We start from the raw sequence: 25,107 nt of genomic DNA on the forward strand, positions 1-25,107 counted from the left end.
GACAACACTGAAAAGGCTGCTTTATCTGGGAACTGGATCTGGGATTATTAATGGATTCTGTGGGCATGCGATCACAGAACAGAGACATGTTGGCCTTTTTCAAATTGCATCTGTTCCTCTATGGCCTGCCATCTATTGGCCAGATAAGACTTTAAATAGCAAATCTCTGCGGCTAGAGTCCTTGCTTTCTAGATCTCACTTTTCTTGCCCTGGACATTCTTTGTGTTGTGTGATTTAGACAACTTGAAAATAGCGAGACGCCTCTCCTGCTCGAATAACTATGGAACTTTCATCTGCAGTAGAAAAGAAAAGCATGCAGCCTAATCATGTGATCATAAAATATAGCCCTTCAAAAGAATCCAGGCGCTTTCATGGTGTGCAAGTCTCTGAAGTAAAAAAAAAAAAAAAATGCAAGGAAGACATAATGCTGAATAGTGAAAATAAAGAGGCCAAAGTCAAACTTTGATATTGATGCCTGTACTCTTAAAATCAAACAGCCTCGTGCTGATGGTTGAAAACTATCTTAGCATACAGACCCAAGAGCTTAGGAGAACCAGACTTACTTGGTACACTGTCAATAAAGAGTGAGTGCTATCAGCAACTTGAAATATCCTCTAGGTGTATTATGTAACAATTTCCTGCAATACTGGAATATGTAATATTCCATCTTGCAGGGAATGCTCCTTAAGCAGGAAGGTAAACAATTCAAAATAGCTAAAGGAAGTTCCTGAAACTGGCCAGATTCACTAGGCCCTACCCTGCGTGGCTAAACTCTAAAAGAAAAGAGTCTGCCTTAGACGAGAGGCAGGCCAAGCTTCAAAGAAGACTGAGTCCAGAGCAGCTGCCTTGAAGGAGTAGAAAATAGGCAAGATGCCTGTAAGAGGTTTAGATCAGTCACATGGAAAGAGACTTTCCAACCTGTTGAGCTGCCCTCAGGCTCTGCAGTGTGTTCCAGATTCCCAGCTTTGTGAGTTGTCACCCACATGGGGTGGGCTTTGGTGATGTTGCTGTCTTTGAGTCATTTCTGCTCCTGTAAGTAACTCATCACCTGTATTCCTGTAAGTAACACCTCACCCATATTCATGTAAGTAACCCCAATAAAACTCATTGATTCACCAGGCCGGAACTTGGGTCTCTTGTGGGCTTCCTATCTGTGGTGAATAGACATGTGTGTTGTCTCTTCCTGGAAACAGCTTTGTCACACAACATAATTGGTGTCCAAAGAGGGGCAGGGCAGAACCAAAGATGAGAGGGGAGAAGAGTGAATATATGGTCCTGGCTATGGGTAGCAAAGCATACAGCTGAGGCTGAGGAGCCTGGGGAGTCGGGGGAGCATCCGTGGAGGACATTGTGACAGACTTGCCCTTTGCTGAGTGATGTGGGTTAGTGTGCCTTGTGCTATAACAGCAGTTGCACGGGTCTTGCTATAAGTAATGAGAAGGGCAACTAAGGCCGAGTCATCAAGATTGAGTGTCTGTGGAAGGAATCACAGACTTCCTCTATGCCTGCTTGATGAGTGGGGTCCACCACATGATCACAGAGATGCCCTGAAAACAGCTAAAGCTTTAGAGGAAACTTCACAGACGTGTTAGTCAAGCAGAGGCAGAGGTTGTCTGGCCTTTGTGGCACGTCATTAGAAATGCACCTGTGGCCAAAATGGCGGCCGATCAGGTTTCATTTGTCTAAAGCAGGAATTGGTTTATGTAAATGAGAAATTGGAAGAAGAAAGGGAGATTCAGTTAGCGTCCTCCGTGTTAGCCTGTGATTTGGCAAATAAGGCAGATAAAGGAGAGGATGGTGACTTGCAGCTTCTTAAAGCATGGGAGCCAGAAAGAAAAGAGAAGTTAGATATATGCTCAAAAACCCAACTGGGATCCAAGAACTCGGAACCCAGAGACAGAGAAGGAGACCACGGTAATACCCTAAGGGTCTGACCTTTAATAGGAAAAGAAAAAAATTGCGATCCAACATAAAGAGGGGAGCCTTCACAGTGGTCTGGGCATTTCCAGGGTGATCAGGAAATGCTTAGCACTTGAGCTTCTGAACTTAGGGGAGACATTTTAAGCAAGAAATGAGAGAGAGAGAGAGAGAGAGAGAGAGAGAGAGAGAGAGAGAGAGAGAGAGAGAGGCTGTTGCAGTCTGGTTTTGTGAGGTTATGGGACATGGGAACAAAGGAGACCAGCCTGACTTGTGTGGGGGCAGAAAAACTGAGTCATGTGACACACACACACCCACGCTTAAGGCAAAGGCTGCATAACCTGAGGAACTGTGAGTGATATCAGCCCCTGCTGGACTTATCAGTCATTAGGAACACTTGGTCATCTTCATCTGAGGTCCTCACAATAGAAAGGTTTGGATAAAGGAGGGATAGATGCCCTTGAGAGAACGGATATCATGAGAGAATAGAAGGAGAGAAGGTGGTTTGAGCCGCAGTTCACTGTGCCAGAGAGAACTATGCTTACAGAGGGGTTAAAGAAAAGGCAGATCCAGTGGCCAGTGGGTGATCTGAAGGACGACAGGAGGTTGAACCATTTCGCTGAGCCCTTTGCTGGGGCAAAATCTTTCTAAGCAGGAAAGTCTTTGGCAGATCGTAACAACAGACCAGTGTCAAGAGTGTCCATAGTGCAAGAGAGCAATGTAGGGGGGCTGAAGAGATGGCTCAGAGGTTAAGAGCACTGACTGCTCTTGCAAAGGTCCTGAGTTCAATTCCCAGCAACCACATGGTGGCTCCCAACCATCTATGATGAGATCTGGTGCCCTCTTCTGGCCTGCAGGAACACGCAGGCAGAATATTGTATACATAATAATATAATAAATCTTAGAGAGATAGAGAGAGAGAGAGAGAGAGAGAGAGAGAGAGAGAGAGAGAGAGAGAGAGGGAGGGAGGGAGGGAGGGAGAGAGGGAGGGAGGGCGGGCGAGCGCAATGTAGAGATGAGAAAATGGCGAAGTGGAGGGAGTGGTCTGTCTGGGTTACACAAAGACAAAAGTGGCCAAGATTTGTGTCAAGTCAGGGTCCCTAAGGAGAGAATTGATAGAAAGCCTAGTTCTATGCTACGCAGCTTCTTGGGGGCTGGAAAGTCTTGTCCCACAATAAGGTAATTACGGTAATACACAGCCGTGTGAGATTGAAGCAGGAACTGTATTTCCAATAGGCACGTTTCATTGGTTGTCTTCTTAGACCATATGGACATGATATGGATAATGTTCCATATTCTGTCATAGTGACTTCACTCCACGAACACGTCTTAACATTTGGTTCTTTGTTGGTGCCACTTAGGAGATGGAGACAGGAAGAACAGGAGTTCAAAGTCATCCACAAAAAGACCGAGTTCTAGGCCAGCTTGTGATACATACGATCCTGTTCCAAACACCTAAGACATGGCAGGGGAGATGGCTCAGAAGGCAGAATCCTGCTGCCAAGCTTAAGGACCCATCCCTGGGAACTATCAGCTCTGGCAGTTTGTCCTTTGGTCTCTAAAAGTATGGAGTAGTGCATATTCTTGCCTACATGCATACAAAAGAACATAAATAAAAAAATGTTTTCCTTCCTTTCTTTACCGCCCCCCCCCCCCCCGCCTTCTGTTTTGTCCAGGTGCTGGCAAGATGGCACATCATTTCAGAATAATTGCTACCCTTCCAGAGGATCTGAGTTTGTTTTGCCACTCATGACTCCCTATAACAACACATCCAGGGCATCCAACACCCTCTTCTGGCCCCAGTTGGCACCTGCACACAGGGACCATGCATACCCATACATAGACCCCCACTCCCACCCCAAGCTATATCACAATTTATTTCATAGTTGTTTTTCAATATTGCACACAAACACTCATATTCCTGCCCCTCGTCTTACTATCTACTTGAGATAAACTCGGCAAAGTATAGAACTGCATGAAAGGTGACTGATCATGTTTCAAAATTGCCCGGTTGTCACTGGAATGCTGACCCATTTCAGTTCCTGCCAGCCCACTGTAGAGGTGCTTATCACCACATTCTCACAAGACAGGGCGCTGCAGTTTAAACTTTTCAGGATGGAGGAGTTTTGATTGGGGTGGGAGAGCCACCCTGAAAGTGGAGCCTCCCTTTAGCCTTCGCCTACCATGAACTCACATAGAACTCACTGTGTATCCAGGCTGACCTTAAAATTGTGACAGGCCATACCCACCACAAAGGGCTTTTAATTTGCATTTCCTTGAGAACTGAAAATGGTGGAATTCTTTGCGCGAGTCTATTGGCCATTTCTGCATCTTCTTGTGTAGATATGCCTTAATTTAAAAAAAAATTATGTGTGTGTGTGCCTGTGTCTGTATTAAAGTTTGCGCACATGCATGCAGGTGCCTGCAGAAGTCAGAGGGCATCAGATCCCTACCAGCTGGAGTTGCAGGTGTGTGAGCCAATTGACATGGAGGCTGTGAACTGAACTTAGGGCCTCTGCAAGAACAGTGCAGGCTCTTAAGTGCAGGGTCACCGCTGCAGCCCCATCAGCAAGCACAAGTCTTTTGTATTAATTTGCAACTTGGAATTACAGAGAGCATCAAGAGGACCATTCCCTTTCTTTTAGATGCTTGAGTTTTATATTTGTCAAGAGTTACCTCCTACCCCCAAGTATTAATTTACAATTCTGAAGTAGGCAAAGACATCTGGTATCTGCATGTTGACTTCTAATGAGCTGTATTTTTTGCCATTTCACAAGGTGTTCTGTTGAGAAAATATCTTGTGTATTGTGTGGATGCATTGCCTATCAATTAAAGAAAAAGAAAACCTATGGCCTATAGGAAAGGGTGGAAGAGAAGGTGAGACATCTGGCATGCAGACAAGATTCAGGGATAAAGTCAGGTGTGGAGGATTCGTCTGGGGAGATGTGAGGATGACAGATGCATGGTACCTGAGCAGAGGTAACCAACCACATAGCAGAATGCAGATTAGTATACGTTGCCTATTTCAAGTTATGACCTAGTCAGAGAAGAGCCTAGCTATATGACCTAGGCATTTGTCAATATATTTTGAGTCTTGTGAATCATTATTCCAGGAGCTTGGGGCTGGGAGGAAAAACACGAACCCTACTACAGTGTTCCATAGGAAAGAAAAATTTGATAATTAAACATGAGTAAAGGAAACAAATTTTCTTTTCGAGGCAGCACATGAGCCCTAGTAAAGGGCTTAGTGAATGGTCATTTTATAGTTTAAAGATTGACTTAGGTTTTTAAATGTGGTGTTTTCAAATCAGGCAATGAAATACTGCTTCTATTAGTATTCATCACTTAATTTGGTAAAGTTTTGAGCACTGGTTGAATGTAGCTGGGCCTGTGTGGGGGCAAACCAAGAAAAGTAATAATGGCTGGTGCCCCATGATGGAGAGCTATAGTTTTAGAAGTTAGCTTCTAAGGCAGAAAAAGGAGATCGTGATCTCTATCAAGGGAATCAATGCTGAAGAAAGAAACATAGTATTGGTAAAAAAAAAAAATCCCTCTGTGTCTTCCCTCCCTCCCTCCCTCCCTCCCTCCCTCCCTCCCTCACTCCCTCCCTCTTTTCCTCCTTTTCTCTTTTCTACCTTCCTTCAGTAAAAACATTTCTAAAGCTCAACAGTGAACAAATAATCATATTAGACCGGCAAAGAAATAGAGAACAGCAGCTGAGGCCTTACATGCCCGGGTGGAGGAAAGTGGGGAAATGTAATTACCAAAAGCCAAGCCTTGTTCATTCAAAGACCAGGCCACAGACATGTGGAGATGGATGCTCCAGTGGTCCAGGAGGGCAGGAACACTTGAGTGACAGGCTCAAGAGCTGAGGTGCCAGGTGAGCTGCTATGGAAACCATCTTTAAATTATGCACCTGCCATTTATCAATTGTTTGGCTAGAGACAAATTCGCCCAAATTTCTCTGAAAAGATTGATATTTAAGGGAGGATGATTATTTTTCAGAGCTTGAGGGAAAAGGGCGAGAGTGAAGTTTGATGAATTGTGGGCAAGAACATCGACCACTTTCTTTAAGTGATAGATTCTCCAGTCACTTTGTCACACATGCCAGGGAGAGCAGATAAAGTTATTTCAACACAACAGTTTCTGATGGATTTTTCTCAGCATAACCCATTCCACTGGGTCAAACGACAAATTACATGCTGCGTGGTGTTGCCTTCTAGTGGCTTGCTAATGGCCTAATTCAAGGTAGAAACCTCTTTCGAGATGAAATTAAAAAAAAAAACACCACTTGTGCAAGCTTAGATATAATTTTTAGAGACCTACTTCATTTTAAACTGTGTATATATTTGTGTGTCTGAGTGTGGGTATGCATATGTGAGTACAGGTGCTGGAGGTGGCCAGAAGAGGGCGTTGGATACTCTGGAGTTGGAGTTATAAGGCATTGTGATTTCAGGATATACGTTATAAGGGTAAACTTGAGAGGAGAAAAGCTATCAGTAGCTACCTTTCCATTGTCTCTTTCTTTTCCAATCTGCCCAGACTTGAATGCTGTTTACATTTCTCTCTTCCTTAAGACAGTGGCTACAGTGGATTGTTACAAAGGCTTCTCATTTTGTTTATCCAACTTTATACTTTAAATGAATAAAAGAAAACTTATGTTCCAGTCTTGTTATTTTCTTTCTTAAACTACAACGTCATTAACACCCATAATCTAGGTAACTTTTGAAATAAGGGATTTAAAAAAATGTTTCTTTTATCTTGTTTTTGCTTAAGAGTGTATGCTCAGAACATGAAATTATATCCCATTGACATCCGCCGAGTTGGAAGGGCTCTGAATACCTGTGTTTGCTGACCTTAAGTGCTATTATTTTGGGATTTGAAAGTCTGCCAAAGTATAACTTCAGGCAAGGTAGGCACTTAGGTGTATTTATGATTCTCTTTAAATATCTCTGTACGTACATCTATCACATTCATAATAGTCATATCCGTGGCACAGTACTACTTGTAAAAACAAGGTTTCTGCCAATAGCTACATGGGATGTGCTATGGCCTGCCCTGTAACCACACATGCTACAGTGTGAACGGTTTCTGGGCAGCTACACTGGGGGCTTGGGGAAGCATCTGCATGACGACGGAGCATCTCCGGCAGAGTAGTAAGCCTGTGGGTTCCTGGGGCTAGCCCTCAAACTGCCCTTTTCATCGCAGTTCAGAAGCAGAGAGAATTATTGAAACAGGCCAAATCTTATGAAAATTTTCATCTCCCAAGTGCACATGTGTATATATGAATTGTGTGTGTTTAAGCACACTCACATGTGCACACACATGCACGTATACATGCACAGGCATGATAACCTTTCCGTGTGCCCATGACTCAAGATCTATTTTGTCGTCACATTGCTTAAGTTAAACTGAATAAATATTTTAAGACGTGATGCACAGCTCATGATTCATGAAGCCCATTTTATTTTCGTGGGGGAAAAATTGGGATGTTACAGTAGAATGCCAGCTTTTCACTCTATAAGTGACTCTTCAGCTAGACCCAGTTTGTAGTTAAAAGTTAAATATGGCAGAACAGTTGTAAAGCATTTAAATTTATGGGCTGAGAATGCACCAATTATTTTTCCGTTTAGCTTTCATCTTGCGAAACTCCAGGTAAAGTCTCTCTGACCGACTGTCTGTCTGTCAAGATGCTGGTGGTGAGTGTAAACATACACCCGCCCTTAGTTTGCAAAATGTGCCTTCTCAGAAATCAGCCAGGAATTATTTGCTTCTTTTGCAAGTGGTACTCAGAGCCATTCATGTTGTTAAGTGCCAGCATCAATCTGGAACAGACAGGGCAAAATGCCCCTTTCCACTTGCCAGCCAATTCCCACTTATACCCTGCTACCTGGAGGCAAGCCAGAGCAATGTCTACTGTGGAATCTTTCTGTTCTTTCAGGGCCATGTGCATGTCTATACATCTTAGTGTTTACCTACCTTTAAAATAATTCCTGGGACACTGTCCATATTATTCTTCACGCCAATACTCACGATGTCCTTTTAGGGTCACTCATATACCTGTACCTAGCACCCTAAGTATCCCTCCTAAAGATGTCATAGCTTTCTATGGCATCACATTTAACCGTTTCCCTTTTGATTTGGTGATTTTAAAATAAGTTCTTATTTTATGCATTTGGGTGTTTTGCCTGCATGTGTGTCTGTGTTCTAAGTACATGCCTGCCACCTCCAGAGGCCAGGAAGGGTGCTTAGAGACTCAAACTGGACTTTCCGATGGTTGTGAGCCTCCAGAAAGGAGCTCGGGGTTGAATCCAGGTCCTCTGCAAGAGCAGTAAGCCCTCTTAATGGCTGAGCCAGCTCCCTAGCCTCAGACGTGACAGTTAAAATGTTCTAATTTTGATTATTGGTATATGTGTGTCCGTATGTGCACATGAGTACAGTGCCCAAGCAGTCTAGGATATCCTGGAGCCAGAGTTGGAAGTGGCTGTGACGCACTGCAGTGGGTGCTGGGACCGGAACCTCGGTCCTTCGCAAGAGAAGGATGTACTCTTAACCACTGAGCCATCTCTGCAGATCCCAGTTTGACAAAATTTAGCTGCTATAAACTTTGCATTTTCCTTACACATATTTCCCCTGTCTGACTTTTGTTATACATTTCTTTATTGTATGAACTACTTGTAAAGTATTTTAAACGTCATTAGGAATTTCCAAGTGTTTTTCTTCAAGTGACTTAAAGAAACCGATCTGTTTCATCAAACAGTTGAAATGCTCGGTATGGTGGCTCACTCCTGTAATCACACCGGGGAGGACAAGGCAGGAAAGCTGTAATGTATTTGAAGTCAACCTAGACTACAGAGAGAAACAGACCCTGCTTCCATAATCTGATTTCCCTTCCCCTGCTCCCCCCCCCCAAAATCCTGCCAGTGTATAACCATGGCAGTAAGAAGTCTGAGGCAGGGGAATTTCAAGTTCTAGGCTAGCTTGAGCTATACAGTGAGACCCTGTCCTGAAAACAATGTAGAAAAATCAGGTGTCTTATTCCACATTAAAGTAAAAAAAAGTTTCCTTACGCACATTTCTCATGTTTTAATAGTTCTGTAATTCAAACCAGGTCCTTTCAATTCCACTGTCTATTCCCTCTTTCATTAGCACAGTGTTCATATTTACCCAGTACTTTTCCCTAGACACTTAATTTTAAAACCAGTAAAAATAAATTCCCCAACTCTGGCAAATCCTGTACCTAGGTTCAGCAAATCTTAGCCCTGAGAGGCTGGTGCAACCAACAATAGAGGGGGCGGACCTTCCTTTCAGAGATGCAACAGGAAACAGATGGACAATCAACTTCTCTATGGGAACTATGGGAGCCAGAAGACAATGGAGTGACTTTAAATTGTGCTAGGAAACTAATTGCCAGCCTGGAATACCACAGAGAATAAAACTTTTCTTCAAGAATGAATCTTTGTTGGGGGGGGGTGGGGCTAAGGAGATAGATATCTCAGCGAATAAAGGCTTGCTGCCAAAGCCTAAGGGCCTGAGTTCGATCCTTAGAAGCACATAAGAGGCTGGGCACTGGGACACATTCATCCAGTACTGTAGGGGGATATACAAAGCTGCAAGGCCTTCTGCTCACCAAGCCCAGTCTAATCAACGCGATATCTAGGCCAGTAAGTGCCCCTGTCTTAAAGATACATTTCTGCCAAAATTCAAGATCCTGTAGTTTTTGGAGAACATCTTTTTATTTAGGATAATTATTTGGATGGGACTACCCCACTGTGCAGACCTCCTGCAGTCTGTTTATATTTTCTGTGATTGGGGACTTTAATGTGTGGTGGGTACTGGTTATGGGAACATTGTCACCACCTTCTGGAGTGCAGTGCAATTTTGGATTAGGGGAGGTTAGCATCACACATTGTTGATTTAAATACTCCAGAGAATCTTAAACTTGAATTCGGCCCACAAAAGGACTGACTTCCCCAAAGGTGATCCTTTGGGGGTGTGGCTTGGCTTACAACTCTTGGGTTTACCTAAACTCTTCCTTTCTGTCACTTGGTTTTTCTGTTCCAAGGGTCCACCAAAGACCCACATTTTATTTTCTAGGTCTCTTAGCCTCCTTTAGAAATAGACACTTAGGTAGAAAGCATAACTAAATGCCAGGCTTACCTCTGAAATTCATACTTTTTAAAATGATGTATTTATTATTTTTAATTATGTGTATGTGTGTGGGCATGTGAGGTGAGTGCATGTGTCTGTGGAGACCAGAAGGGGGAGCCAAAGTCCCTGGGAGCTGAAGTTACAGAGAATTCTGAGCCACCTGATATGGGTGTTGTGGACCTGAACTAACGTCCTCTGCAGAAGCAATATGCTCTTAACTGCTAAGCCATCTCTCCAGCCTCAGATTCATAATGCTTTTGACCTGATAGCTGAGATCTCAAATACTTAAGTTAAAAACATATCTTGTCCTGTTTTTCTAGCAGCGAAAAGGTTAGAGCAAGGTGAATTATAGTTTGCTTATACTGCATGTGTCTGCCACTGGTAAAGAGACCTTGGGCGAATTTAACTAATTTTATAGTTTTGTATAAGGTGGAAATCTGGCATACAGACAGGTCCCCCAGTTGATATTAAATAATGTTTTCCTAAGTACTCATATATGCCATGTGGTAGAAACCTACACATAAAGCTTCTACCTAAATTTTATAATATAGATAATGATCAACAATACTTAATCTATTGCTGAGAAGTCACAGGGTTGTCCCATAACAGATGTCAGGACATTTGACTGAATGTCAGCCTCTTCATTTCAGGCCATGGTGCTTTGTCTCAATCCACCCCCCTTGCCCCACATTAATCTCTTGCCTTTCTCTTTCTTTTCTGAGGCAATTAATGCTCATTTCTGAGCCCACTTGAGGTATCCAGAATAATTATGCCTCCCTCTCAAATTCCTCCACTTAATGAAATTTGCAGACCTTTCAACATTGAAAATAGTTACACGAATTAGCATACAGGCATTAACAAATACACAGCTAGCTGGTGTTCAGATACCCAGAGATCTCTTAACTGAGCTCATGCTTTAGGTTATTTCCATGGTTGATTGGACTAGGGCACACTGGTCTGTTTTTTCATTACTATAGCAAAATCCTCGGGGCAGACTAACTTCATAAAGAAGAAAGGTTAATTTCCTTTGTATTCCTAGAGATTAAATGGCAAGTTGCTTACTCAGTGTGGACAGGAGAGGTCCTCATGGTGCGTGGTAGACAGGGACACTATGGCAAGTGTGAGTGGGAGGAAGAGCTCTCATCTTGACTCAAGATGTCATAGAGACATTAGGTTGCACAGTCCCTTTTGGGGATGGTTCCCTAATGGCATATCCTGTGACTGGGCGCTGCCCTGTTAGGGTCCCATCAGCTCCACAGTGTTACACTGGAGATCAAGAATCCAGTATGTGTCTCTGATGGGCATACTTAAGCCATACCCACGTCATACCCTGTGCTCAAAATAAGCTGCTTAGAGTGCACTCAGAGTTGAGTCATGTTCCATTTGGTGCTTAATCTGACGGAAAGGTGGGAGATTGGTGGGGTCCCCTCTCCACTGTTTCTGGCAATGACTGTGCCTGCCCCTTATCCTTCTAGAAGATGGTGGAGCTGCTTAAGGAGGAGGAGACTTGTCTGGAGCACTCTCCGTACTGCCTTCATCTCACTGAGATGGTTCCCCGCTCGGGGCTCATTCCCAGTAGCTGCACTTGTGTGATTTATTGACAGTGCCTCCTTGTATCTCCGTAGACCATTTACTTACCCTAAAACCTTCCTTCTTCTGTTTGTCACCCAAATGATTATTTAGGATTAATTTCAGGATATCATGTGTCCTGTGTGATACCATAGAATGTCATTTTAGAAAAAAAGATGCCCATGACCTTCTTCCTGGGGAACATTCTTGCTGAGTTGCTTGACTATACTGACCCACAGGAAAGACTGAGAAATTCACAGGATGATGAGTACTTGTGTAAGAGGAGCCAACATTTAGCAAGAAGAGGCCAGTTGAAATTAAGGGAGGGGGGAAAAGCTTCAGAGGCTGTCTGTGTTTAGTCAATGAGCCCAAATCCTTTGTTGGAAATACAATGCCCTGAATGCAGGTTTGCTTCAATAAAGACTTTTGAGGTTTGAAGTAGGCCTTAAAAAGGAGCAAAGGGGAAGGAACACAAAACCAGAAGAGACGGACCTGACTTGCTCACCTCTGAAGTACTCTGACTTCATTTGGGTGGAGGTGTCAGAGCCCCATTCAAGAGAGCATTGTCCAACGATCCTTAGATCCCTAAATATGCGTTCATCAGTGCTCCCAACACACAAAGATAGCTTATTTTCTTAATTGGAAGCTCACCTGGCCTAAGTATCCTTTTTCGTTACTTCTTGGTTGTGTTAACTTTTTAATTTTTTTTTTTTTTTTGCTTTAAAAAATAATGGGATAACCATTGAGATTTAACAAGAATAAATTAATAAAAAAATAAATAAGATAAAAAAATTTATTCAGATTACATCCCGATTGTTATGCCCTCACTTGTATCTTCCCGTTCCCCTCTCCCTCCCTTTTTTACCCTATTCCCCTCCCCTAGGCCTCTGACAGAAGGAGACCTCCTCCCCCACCATATGATCACAGCCTATCAGGTCTCATCCAGGTAGCCTGCTTCCCCTTCCTCTGAGTGCCACCAGGCCTCTCCACCAAGGGGAAGTGGTCAAATAGGGGGCACCAGAGTTCATGTCAGAGGCAGTCCCTGCTCTCCACACAACCATGGAGAATGCACTGTCTATTGGCTAGATCTGAACAGGGAGTCTAGGTTTACTGCATGCATTGTCCTTGGTTGGTACAGCAGTTTGAAGAGTGGATAAAGAAACTATGGTACATTTACACTATGGAATACTACTCAGCTATTAAAAACAAGGAACTCTTGACATTTGCAGGCAAATGGATGGAACTAGAAGTGATCATCCTGAGTGAGGTAACCCAGACTCAGAAAGACACACATGGTATATACTCACTTATAATCGAATACTAGCCCAACATGGATGTCCTCTGAGAGTCCTCACTGAGCGGGGCAATCAGAACAGATGCTGGGACTCACTATTGGACTCCAGGTGAGAGTGGTATGGAAGAACGGGGAGATAGAAGGAACCAGTAGGTCTAAGAACCCTACAAGAAGACCTTCAAGACTGGCAGATCTGGAGCCGGGGAAGGGGGAATGGTGGGGGAGGGGGGGTCTTCACAAGCTTCTTTACCAACCAAGGTTGTATTAACTCTCGAACGATTGTGACCTGGAGTTGCTTTGAGCAGTTCTGGATTCAGATACACTAAGTGGTTCAGCCGCTCCACCGCCCATTACTCACCTCGGTTCCAATGACAATTTCTTCCCTGGTCGAATAGAACATAAACTCGTAGAGCCTGTAGTGCTGGAATATGCTGAAACACAAAGCAAACACGCCACTAGCATACCTTAACAGCAGGAGAGAAGAGCAAATACCCGAAGGTGTGTGACTCAAAGGAAAAGGGGCTTTGGCCGAGCTAGAGATAGTCCACAGAGGTACAGAAATCCACCTCCTTCATTCCAAAGTTAGCAGACTGGGAATGCTGGGAGATTCAAATTTTGCTTTCTGAGACACTGACAATGTCAGCAGATCCATCCGTGACACGAGGGCAGGGGGACCATGCATGTGCGTCTAGGGTAGAGAAGCATCCAGAGCAGCCATTCTCAACCTGTGGATTGCGACCCCACCCCACCCTCTCCCCCACCCCTGGCATCGCATAATGGATATCCTGCATATCAGATATTAACATTATGATTCACAACAGTAGCAACATTGCAGTTTTGAAGTAGCAGCAAGATAATTTTAGGGTTTGGGGGGGTTCACTACAACGTGAAGAAATGTATTAGAGGGGTGCAGCATTAGGAAGGTTGAGAACCACGGATCTAGATAGAGTGTGTTTCCTAATTTGAAACATAGCACGCTTTCAGGCAGCTGCCGACTTCACAGCATTAGCTGTGTTTACCTCTAGATCCTGGTGTGAACGGGGCTATGTTTCGGTATAAGAAAACACATAACATCTCATATTGCCAAAATGTTTCAAGATTAAATCAATCTCTAAGAACCCTGGAAAAATGGCATGGCAAGGTCTGATTTTTTTTTTTTAAGATTTCTGACTTCCTGTGGGATGTGTCGTCACACATCCAAGGCTGGCATACGTTAAGGCAGATCATTTCCTTTCTTCTCACTCGAAAACTAAGTGGTCAGTTGACTGTGGACTAAGAGGGGCTCAAAGTCCCAAGCACTTATAAACAAATATTTCTAGCAAGTTAAGAGCTTGGCAGTGTATCATTGAGAGTTAAAAATGTTACTGAAGGGCTGACTTCTCATATCCTGTTTGTGATAATATTTGAATTTTTCTAATTCTCTCCCTGCTGGTTGGGAAAATTAATAGACTCATAATACAGCAAAACGCCCAAGAACAAAAAAGAAAAAAGAAAAAGAGAGAAAAAAAAAGATATCTTAGTGGTTTCTCTTTCAGTCTGTTGCCTTCTGCTATTTAGGAAAATTGATTTTAATATAACTGAGAAATTAACATTTGCAAAAATGTAGCTACAGAGCATGTGTAATAATAGCTTCTTCTGGATGCTGTAATGGATCAAAGTTTCAATTCATTTGAAATCAGTGAGGAAATCCTCAGGCAGCTGGGCCCCTCTGAGTTACATTAGCAGTGGGTCTCCCTAGGAGCACAATCCATTAAAGAGTGCTGGCTGTGTGGGCCCAGTCAAGTTTCCTTTCTTCTCTGCAGACCTGGAATATTGCATTTACTCATCAACACTCACAAGACCAGCTTGGTTTTTGACGTTGCTCTGATGTATGGGCTAGAAAAACAGGAAGATTAGTGGACACCGATAATGCAGATTCCCCCTCCTTCATGTTAGCGACCTAGAGAGAACTGTAGGGTCAAAACCATCGCCCTGGCAATAACAGGGTTGGGGCTGTGAAAAACAAATGCCGCATTTGGGGGTTAGCTTGCTACCCTCTAAATCGGAAGTTTTCAACCTTCCTCAGACTGCGACCCTTTAGGACAGTTCCTCATGCTGTGGTGACACCACTGTGAAATTATTTTCATTGCTGCTATATAACTGTAATCTTGCTACTGTTGTGGAGTGTAATACAAATTTTTCTGGAGACAGAGGTTTGCCAAAGAGGTCCTGACGTACAGGTTGAGAACCTCTGCTCTAAATGAACTACAAGAAAAACCCGCTTTGCCCATCTTGGCCACCTTGTGCTAGACATGGAACATAGGGTAAAATATTTCCACCCTGAAATGTCATAATCCTTCAGTCCCGGTGTCCTTGTTACATGTAAGGTTGTCCCATGTCAGTCCAGAGGAAACGTAAACAATGAAAATGGCATCCAGGACTTGGATATGATGGTTAAAGATACAGTAAGAAAGTAGGTCCTGGACTAGCAACAGGATGTGTGCCCAGGGGAAGATATTTAAGGGGACACTTCCTGAGAGACAGACCAAGTTCCCTCCCTGAATCTCTGCACCTTTCAGGGTCTCCAGGGAGCTAATAGGGACCTCGCCTGAGAACCAAGTGACAGTTCAGTTATGTTCTTGTCCATCCAGCTCTCAAGTCAGACCTTGAAGCAAGATGAAATTAAAGAAAAAAAAAAAAAAGGTCTGAGCTGTCTGTCTGGATCTGTGTCCTGTATTGCTGTGTACAAAGTGGGGATGTATTGTGGTTCTCTGGGAAAAAGAACACTCAGTGAAAAAAGGAGTAAGCAACATTTGCAGTTATAATTGCATGTCATATATTATATATTATACATAATATTATACATATTGTATAAGTGGATAGCTCTGTGTGTGTGTGTGTGTGTGTGTGTGTGTGTGTGTGTATGTGTGTGTGTGTCCTTATTTAGATAATTGCCTAAGCAGACAGCAGCAGTACCCATACTCATGTGGAGAAGAAATTTTGGTAGCAATATTTCTAGACCACAGGTTAAAAATATACCATTGAGACTAAAGTGAGAGTATCTGAAGAAATGCAACTTTACTGACAAGTTAAATTTTACATCATTTGACTATTTCCTCCTTCCTGAAACATGACCTCCTGGAGGGAGAATTTTATAAGAGTCGGAATGACAATAAATCTTACAAATCTGGAGAGATGCTGAAACCAGGGGCTCAGAAAGTCCAGAAAGTGACAAGATTCAGAGGTCCCACCCAAGGCTGTGTACACAGAGGCTGGGGAGAGAGTCATCAATAAAGCTACGTGCCATGCTGTGCAGGGAGCTCAGAGGATATGGCTTTCGTGAGTTGTCACCCAGGCTGGGGGTGGGGTGGGTTGACTCAGGTGTCTTCGAGTTATCCATGACCCCATAAGTAAGTCTAACAAACTCATGATTTCACTAAGTTAGACTAAGGCAGAATTATTTCTTTGGCCTGCCTGTTCATTCTCTTGGGGGGGGGGGACAGGACTTTGTCCATATCTCTCCAGGGATAGTTATGTAATGCACATGCCATGGGCTATGGTCCAACAACTCCTTGCCTTAAGTTGAGTATGGTTTTCAGTGGTTAGGTCAACGGACTATGAGACCAAACTGAAACACACAGAGTTTTGATAGTTGGTGATCGTCATACTTATAAAACCCAGCAGTCGTTGAAATGAATACATTATGTAATTTCACTGCCACTTAATCTCTATCTGTGGACCCATGAAGGATTCAGATCAGTTGGGGGAAAGGCTCGTGTTTCTTCATACAACATCATTATCGATTCCAGATACCCTAATAACTGATATTTTATCTTTTGTGTAATAACTACATTTACACGCATAGTTACTTTGTAGTCACAAAGTAGAGATTTAGCAGCATTACGCTTGGATTTTCTGTACTGGACTAATCTCTTTAAACCCTCTTTTTATCAGGAGATCTAAGATCGGGCATGCGGAGCTGTTAAGATGTACAGTGATGAGCATGTCCTGGAGAGACGAGTTGAAACAGGGAAGGGAGCTTGTCCCTCACTGTCAGGAAAGGGTCATCGTGGCGTGGCTTTGATGCTGTGGTTAGCGGATGCCATATGCATATAAACCTTAGCTCAGGGCTCAGCTATATAATATATATATATCCCACCAGAGCAGACTAGTGTGGGGATGAAGATGGAAACCAATGCCAAGGTGCATGATCAAGTTATCCTGTCGGGGAGAAGGGCCTCAAAGCACAGATTCTCGTGTGTGTGTGTGTGTGTGTGTGTGTGTGTGTGTGTGTGTGTGTGTGTAAGTTCAGGTGCATGCTGGGTGGTAGAGGTGAGAAGACAACCTAGGCCTTCACTTTTGCTTTTCCCCTTGTTTGCAGATGTGGTCTTTCTTGGTCACCACTGGAGAGGCCAGGCTGGCTGGTCCAGGAGCTCCCAGGGATTCTCCCAGCATCCTCCTATGTCCCTATGTGTCTGTCCTGGTCTTATAGATACGCATGGCTTTTTGTGGCTTCTAAGGATTGGATCTCAGGTCCTCAAGCTTCTGCAGCCTTTTACCCACAGAGCCATCATCTACCAGTCCCAAGGGGGCAGGTTCCTGCTCACATCCCCCTTCCCCCACTAAAAGGACTTGTCTTGCTCTAAGAGATAAGGAAACTTCTATGCCTTTTCAGTGAGACTAACACATTAGGAAAAATGTTTTGTACTTTAAAATAAAATCCCACCATATTAAATGCTGTCTTATAAAAAGTACTGTGCCACACCAGAAGTCAGTATATAAGCTTTATCATGTTAAACACACTAATGTTTATAAAGCTTCCAGACAACAACCTGGATCTTTGCCAAGTGAGCCTTGAAGCTGTGGAGGGCATTCGGTGGCCCTCTGTGTTGAAGAATACTAGATGTAATGTTGAGAAATAGAGACACAGTTGAAAAGAGAGAGAGAGCGAGGAGACTGTGAAGAAAGACGTAGTTAATCTTAGTCAGAAGTGAACTTTCATCTACCAGTGATCAAGAATTTGTGAAATGTCTCTTTGGAGAGAGGCATGCCTCACACACACACACACACACACACACACACACACACACACACACACACACTTTGTGACAGGCTCCATAAAGACAGATTTCAGGCTGGGAGATGGCTCAGCACTTGCGGCGCATACCCGAGGACCAAAATTTGGGTCCTCGGCACCCATTCTGGGTGGGCATGGTGGACCACCACCACTTATTCCATGGCTCAGGAGGTGGAGACAGTGTTCCCTGGGACAAACTGGCTAACTGAATATGCTGAGTCAGAGGGCTCTGGCTTCAAGAGCGAGACTCTGCCTCAATAAATGAAGCGGGAAGCAATGAGGAAGACACGTCGACTTTGAGCCTCTAAATATGTTTGCACATGTATGCCCCCTATAAGCTGACACACGCACACACACCACACACACACACACACACACACACACACACACACACACACACAAAAACTGAGACAGCTGTCTAGCTTTGGTAATGGGGTCACTGTGATATGAAAATACTTCCACTCCACCCACCATCATTTTCTAAGTAGAAACCAAGACTTAATAATGAAACCAGGCAGTGGTGGCACTTGCCTTTAATTTCAGCAATTGGGAGGCAGAGGCAGGTAGATCTCTGTGAGTTTGAAGCCAGCCTGGTCTATATACAAAGAGAGTTCCAGGACAGCCAGGGCTATAACACAGAGAAGTCCTGTCTTGAAAACTGAAAGAAAAAAAAACTTAACAATGAGTTAAATTGGCCATCAATTCAAAATATCTTAGGGTATTTAATAAATTTGATGAAATATGTGAACTTTTTACTTTTTTCCATACTGTAGATTGAACGTATAGCCTTATGCTTGGTAGGGATAAACACTCTACCAAGAAGCTGAATTCCTAACCCTCTTTGCAAATACTAATTTGCTTAGGCTGGTCTTAAACTTAGCCCCAGTATCTTAGCCTTCCCTACCTGGGATTACAAGCTTCTGCCATAAGGACTTGCAACTTTTTCATGGCAAACACAAGTCATGTAAAATCAGCTTTTAAGCAGAGATGAATGTTACTCTTTAAAACGTAAGCATGGCTCCATGGATAAACCAGCTACCTAAATTGTAGATGCAGTATAACTATATGCAGTTCTGTTGATAAAATGCTGCTAATTACACCCCCAGGGGGAAAAAACTGTCCCCAGTGGTGATGACAGGCCAGATAAAATCACAGCTTCATTCAGGGATCAGTTTAGCAACACAGTGTGAGACAAATGTGTAAGTCCCATTTTCATTTGTTAGATGGAAAAGTTGAGTCTTTTCTACTTTTAAAAAGTATTTTTTTGTGGGCTGGAGAGATGGCTCAGTGGTGAAGAGCACTGGCTGATCTCGCAGAGGACTGGGCTTCAATTCCCAGCATCCACATGGCAGTTCACAACTGTCTGTAACTCCAAGATCTCAGACCCTCTCACAGACATGCATGCAGGCTAAGCACCAATGTAAAAGAAACTTAATTTCATGTTCATGTGGGTGTGGGTGTGTCTGTGACACTCCTGCATGCCAATGAACAGCTTGGAAGGGTTAGCTGATTCTCTCCAGCTACTTTGTGGGAGGTGGAAGTCAGATCATCGGGGCTTGGTGGCAAATACGCCTTTACTCACTGACCTGTTTCTGCTGCCCACCAGTTATTTGCTTGTTGAGTAGTTTTTGCACACAGTCTACAACATCTGAATTTACTGAAATCTATGTTATCTTTAATGGGTGTGTTCTAGAGGTCATGGAGTAGGAGATAAATGGGATGAATACAAGTCCTACCTGATTTTTAAGTAATCGATGATTGCGTTCGCTTCTTTGACATCAAAGGTGTGCAGCTCCTCATTCTTCTGTGAACGGTTTGGTCCAATTTCTGCCATCACGTCCCCGACCCACTTAATGCTGTCTTCTAAGGACATATGCAGTGCTGAAACCAAAGCCGGGGGAGCCTTTCCATTATCTTGATAGCTATTGTGGGGGTACAATAGTCCATGATGTCCTAAATGTGCCCAAACTTACCTGGTCCAGCATTTGTGGTCTACAGGGACAAATCTCTGTTTCTTTGCAACAAGTTAATAATTGCATTTTGGATGAATTGGTAGAGGTTGGGATAGTCAGCACCATGACCATCAATACAAATGGTTATCTGGACAGTTCATTTTCATTAAAAAACAACAAAACCACAAATATTTTTCTAAATACTACTTTTAAATAAAAAGAAAATATTTAAAACATAATTTTAGTAAAGAAGGAGAAGAAAAAGAGGAAGAAAAAAGAAGAAGAAGAAGAAGAAGAAGAAGAAGAAGAAGAAGAAGAAGAAGAAGAAGAAGAAGAAGGCTATATAAAAATTAGAGAAAAGTTGGCTATCACAGGTGGCTAAGAGACCCAGATAATGGGTGCAGCCACTGTGAACATCAGTGCTGGACTCAGGAGGGATGGCCAAATAGTAGAGTCCCCTGATTCTTGGCTGGGTGGTACCATGTGGAAACTTGGCCTGGAGACTTTTGATAGGAGCCAAATATATAGATATTTCAAAATTTATAGCCTTTACGTTTCATTTACTTTGTATCTCTGTATGTATCACATAGGTCGTGCATAGGGTAGAGTAAGGTTTCATGGAATTGGTTCTCTACCCTAAGCACTGAACCTGGGTTATCAGGCTAGGTGGCAGGTGCCTTTGCCTGCTGAGCCATCTTGCAAGCCCTTTAAATATTTATATTGAAAATGGGAACTTCTGTATGAAATATCACCACCATTAAAGACTTCAAAGACATATAACCTGCTTGTCAAACGTGCCTTGGTGGGGCAATCAGATCTGGATGGAAATGACACAACTACCTCACCGCAAACTCATGAGGAGCAGCTTGGTGGTTCTAGAAGATTCCCAGAAAACTACAAATAGACACCAACAAAACACACGGTCACAAAACCAAACAATGACATGCCTCCACAGGCTATTTCCCATGACACTTAGTCAGTTGAAAAACAAGACTAAATATCAGTAACCTCAGTCTTAACTCTAGGGTGCCTTCTGTGAAAATATAAAGTCCACCACCCTTTTGGATTGGTACCTTGTCTTTGGTTTTCTCTTTCTTGTGGCAGGTAGAATAGCATCTGCAGTCCGTGTGCCCTCTCCCGAGCATCTTGGAGAATGGATGCCGGGAACTGGCGTGTCTAGAGAATCTTTCCTGACACTGGTGGGTAGGTGTGCACAGAGTTGGCACCAACGGGTAAGCATGCACGCGAAGCAGGTGGCTGGAGGCCGAGGTGAAAGGTCTCAGAGAGATGTGTATGCACTGTGTGTCGTCAGGGTGGGTGACAGTCAGCTGTGGTGCCCAGCTGAGGGGCCCGAGGGGAATTCGTTGAGAAAGCTGCAGCCCAGAGTTGAAGATCTCTTAGGAAACCATCAGTAAACCTTCTCCGTCCTGTACGAGGACGGAATGTTGGAGGATGAGGACAGAGATAAAGGTGACATGAGAATATACAGAGAGTTGGATCTTCCATACCTAGAGTGGCTGAGGCAGCCACCTACCCTGGTTCTTTGGAATGTACATTCAACAAGCACCAGACATCAAAATCACTAATATATGTTTTAGAAAGACATTACAGGCAAACACTAGCCTACAATTTTTTTTAGTTCAATTTTTTCTTCTATCTACAGCAATTAGAAAGAAATGTAAGGTAATTGAACCCCACTGAGCACTGCAGTAAATATACTTGGTGCTGGGAGGAGCCCTGGAAAGCCCAGTCCCCAGAATTTACCAGGGGTAATCCTTATGCAATCACACTCTCCTACAGGTCTGATGATCACGTAAGGCATGCAGGACTGTAGGAAGGGGCTTCCTGTTTCTCACCTCAGGTAAAGCACACTCCAACTGTACGTTTCTCAATTCACAACAGACCTTAAAAATCACTCCACGGTTGAAGGGAATTCAGGAAGGAAAGATGAGTAGGATGAGAGCAACCCGTAATCAATGAAAAATCAAACTCATTAATTCAAGAAGCTAAGAAAATGGGAATTTAGATTGTTGATTTGAAATTGGGATGGAACTCTAGTTATTAAACACAGAATGCATCTATTTATGACAGTTGCTTATGTTGGCCCATGGCTGACTCTTGAGAACTGGTTTTGGGAGGCTTCCTGATCGCCTTGAAAATTATAGGTGTTCCCCTTTCACTTATCTGACTGAAACCCCACAAGTGAAGGGAGAAGACCCAGAGTGATTAAAGCAAATGTATTCTGGGAAACCGGGGTTAGGACGGAAACTCTAGGTTTCTAATTAGTAAGAAAACCTGGGGGTGGGAACCAAGTAAAGGGATGCTTGCTAGCTAGGTCACCAGTCTCATCACTTTAGCATTAAACTCCTGCAGCTAAGATGAACAGGCTGTTGGGGCAGCCAAATAGGAAATTCACAGGAAACTTCTGGACAGCAGTGTGCATCACTTTAGCACATGCCAGTTTGTATTCGTCCATGAATGGGGTGCATAGGGTGTACCACTTTTTCATCTATTATGCATGTACTATTTCTACGGAGAACCAGTCTCAAGCGTATTCTACATATGCTGCTCAAGGTGTGTGGTGCTTCCTGGCCCTTTACATATGTGTCCATCCTAACATGTACCCATTTCTGGTCCACTACATATGTGTCATTCCTAGCGTGTATCATTTCTCATCTATCACATGCTCACTTCTCTAACATTCTACTGTGTGTCCGTTTCTCAGTTTTGCTCTTCCCTCTAGGTTTCTGACTCATGCCTGCTGTGTCTGATGTGGCATCAAAGGGACAGACTCTTGTTTGCTGAGGTTGACCTCATGTCACCTTAAAGAATTAACTGAGTCTTTCTGACTCTTACTTGTCTCTATCTGAATAACAGCATATAAATTATTTGCCCTCTTCTATTGTTCAGGGAATGCTGACAAGAATGAGGTGTCTGAACTTGTTGAAAGATGTGTGTGTGTGTGTGTGTGTGTGTGTGTGTGTGTGTGTGTGTGTGTGTTTAAAGATATATTTTCTGCCTTTCGTGGGTACAGCTCATAAAAGCATACTCTTCAGATAAGTTTTTATACATTGCACTTTATATCTTTGAGATGATCTGTTTTGATTTGGGGTGAGCTCTCTGCAGACTGGCTTATAGAAACGCAACAACAAGTTTCAGACAAGGATCAGGCCAGGAACCCAGGTGTCCGAAAGGGGGTGTTTTGTGGTCTGGGCCACTGGACAACCAAGGCTGGAGCCATGGTGGAGAGGGGCGTGATGACTTCCTGTTGAGGAACCCCATGGGCCCTTGGCCTAACTGTGAACACACTTTACCTTTTTGCTTTGTAAACCAATGAAAGCTGTAGTCCTTGTCACAGTCTAATTACATCAAAGGGTTTGAGGGGAGATTGTTGTCTGAGCAGAGGTAGCAGTGACTTTGTTTGTTTTCCCCTCATTTTAAATTTATAGTTTCATTCTCTCTTGATTTAGCTGGATGAGACCAGCAAGTGCAAGTTTGACTGATACCAACCATGCAAAGATCAACTAAAAGGCCACCTGGAGGCTGCTGGGAGGTGTGGGAAAGGTGTAAAACGGAAATATCCACTCAGATTTGGATTGCAAAGCTCTGAAAAGTGGTCTCCTTCTTCTCTTCTCTTCAGACTATGAATACTCTGCCCAGAAGTTGCAAAGCTCAGGGCAGCCTCATCAAACGTCTTTTGAAACTTTAATTTTTGTCTGACTGACGGATTCAAGTTTTGCTTTATATGCAGATCCGGCCTGAAAAGGCATCCTCCAGCCCCTGCGGTTCACACCCTAGTTTCCACATCCTCCCCAGAAAGTGTTTTTTTTTTTTAAAGACTCATTCTTGTTGTGTGTCAAGTTCATCTTAGACTTTCAATTCCCCCCTCAGCTCCCACGTACTAGGATTCCTGTGCGTGTCTCTATGCCTGGCTTCACAGGCAATTATGATTTTTTTCTGTATTCTTTCTGCTTTCCTGTATGTATATAAATAAAAAAACACATTCCTTTATAAACAAAAGTGCATGGTTTTTCATTTTTTTTTAACCCTAGTAATACATAGTCCTTTCATACGGTACCCAGAAAGCTTCCTCATTTTTCCTTTTTTTCTAACTACATAGTATTCCACTTTAAAGCTAGATTAAATAATACTTGGATCCCAAAATCATTTCAGATATACAGAAAGATATCAGACTATCCTCAGATATCTGGAGTGTGATTGGTGTGGAGAATACCAATTAGAATATCTTTGGCAAATCAGCAGAGAATCTTAGTCTTATTATGAATTCTTTGAGGATTTGCCATTCAATGAGAAAGGAGCTGCCACTGTTGTATCTAGGAAACTAACCCGCAGTTCTGATCGAAGGAATCACAGTGAAGCAAGCATCTTGGCTTTCAAATATTAATTTACACAGACTACATTTTCTCCCCTTAGGACAACAGAGAGGGACTGCACTTACATTGAAGATTATGAAGTAACATGCCCAACAAAGTCATAAATTTTGAATGTTGGTTGATAGAAAAGCTCATCTGTTTGGCCCATAAGAATCCAGACACATAGTAGTCTAAGAGGATGGCGTCTCTTAGGCAAGTCTGAAGATTTTTAAAATTCAGAAATACTCCCATTTTCCTGTAACAAGAAAAACACAGATGTTGCATGGGATTTAATACTGAACAGCATCTAGGAGTTTTAAAAGCAAATACTTTAATGAAAATTCTAGAGTGTTTCTTCATCTTAAAGTACTCAGTCATGTCAGAATCCAGAGGGAGGGAGCGAAAGAGGGGAGGAGGAGAGGAAAAAAAGAATGGAGAGGGGTTTGCTCTGTCTCTCTCTCTCTCTATCTTTCTGTCTCTGTCTCTGTCTCTGTCTCTGTCTCTGTCTCTGTCTCTGTCTCTCTCTCTCTCTCTCTCTCTCTGACTCCCTTCTCTTCTTTCCTCTTCTCTTCTCTTCTCTTCTCTTCTCTTCTCTTCTCTTCTCTTCTCTTCTCTTCTCTTCTCTTTCCTCCAAGTCTCCATTTCTTACCTGGTATTTTTTCCACCTGAGACTCAACATTCACTACAGGCCTTCATGCAGTCTAGGCTGGCCTGGAACTAGCTATGCAGCCAAAGATTGACCTCCCAGCTCCTGATGCCCCCGCCCCAGTCCCATTGCTATTTGTTGGGATTAGA

At 43.2% G+C, this 25,107-nt stretch overlaps 1 protein-coding gene and 1 long non-coding RNA gene across 4 annotated transcripts in view; one reads left to right on the forward strand and one right to left on the reverse strand.

The window, feature by feature from the left end:
- Positions 1 to 25,107, reverse strand: part of CABCOCO1 (ciliary associated calcium binding coiled-coil 1) — a 104,087-nt gene that overhangs the window by 62,209 nt on the left and 16,771 nt on the right. For both annotated transcript variants that reach the window (XM_084754443.1, XM_084754444.1), the window contains exons 3-5: positions 24,399 to 24,568; positions 19,724 to 19,868; positions 13,290 to 13,362 (exon numbers count right to left, since the gene is read on the reverse strand). In XM_084754443.1, coding sequence (XP_084610569.1) covers positions 13,290 to 13,362; positions 19,724 to 19,868; positions 24,399 to 24,568 — 388 coding nt within the window. The remainder of the gene's footprint in view (positions 1 to 13,289; positions 13,363 to 19,723; positions 19,869 to 24,398; positions 24,569 to 25,107) is intronic.
- LOC311581904 overlaps positions 1 to 25,107 on the forward strand; it is a 77,018-nt gene that overhangs the window by 40,179 nt on the left and 11,732 nt on the right. The gene's annotated exons all lie outside the window — the stretch shown is intronic.

This window comes from Acomys minous (assembly GCF_964271855.1).
Source record: "Acomys minous genome assembly, chromosome: 13".
NCBI lineage: Eukaryota > Metazoa > Chordata > Mammalia > Rodentia > Muridae > Acomys > Acomys minous.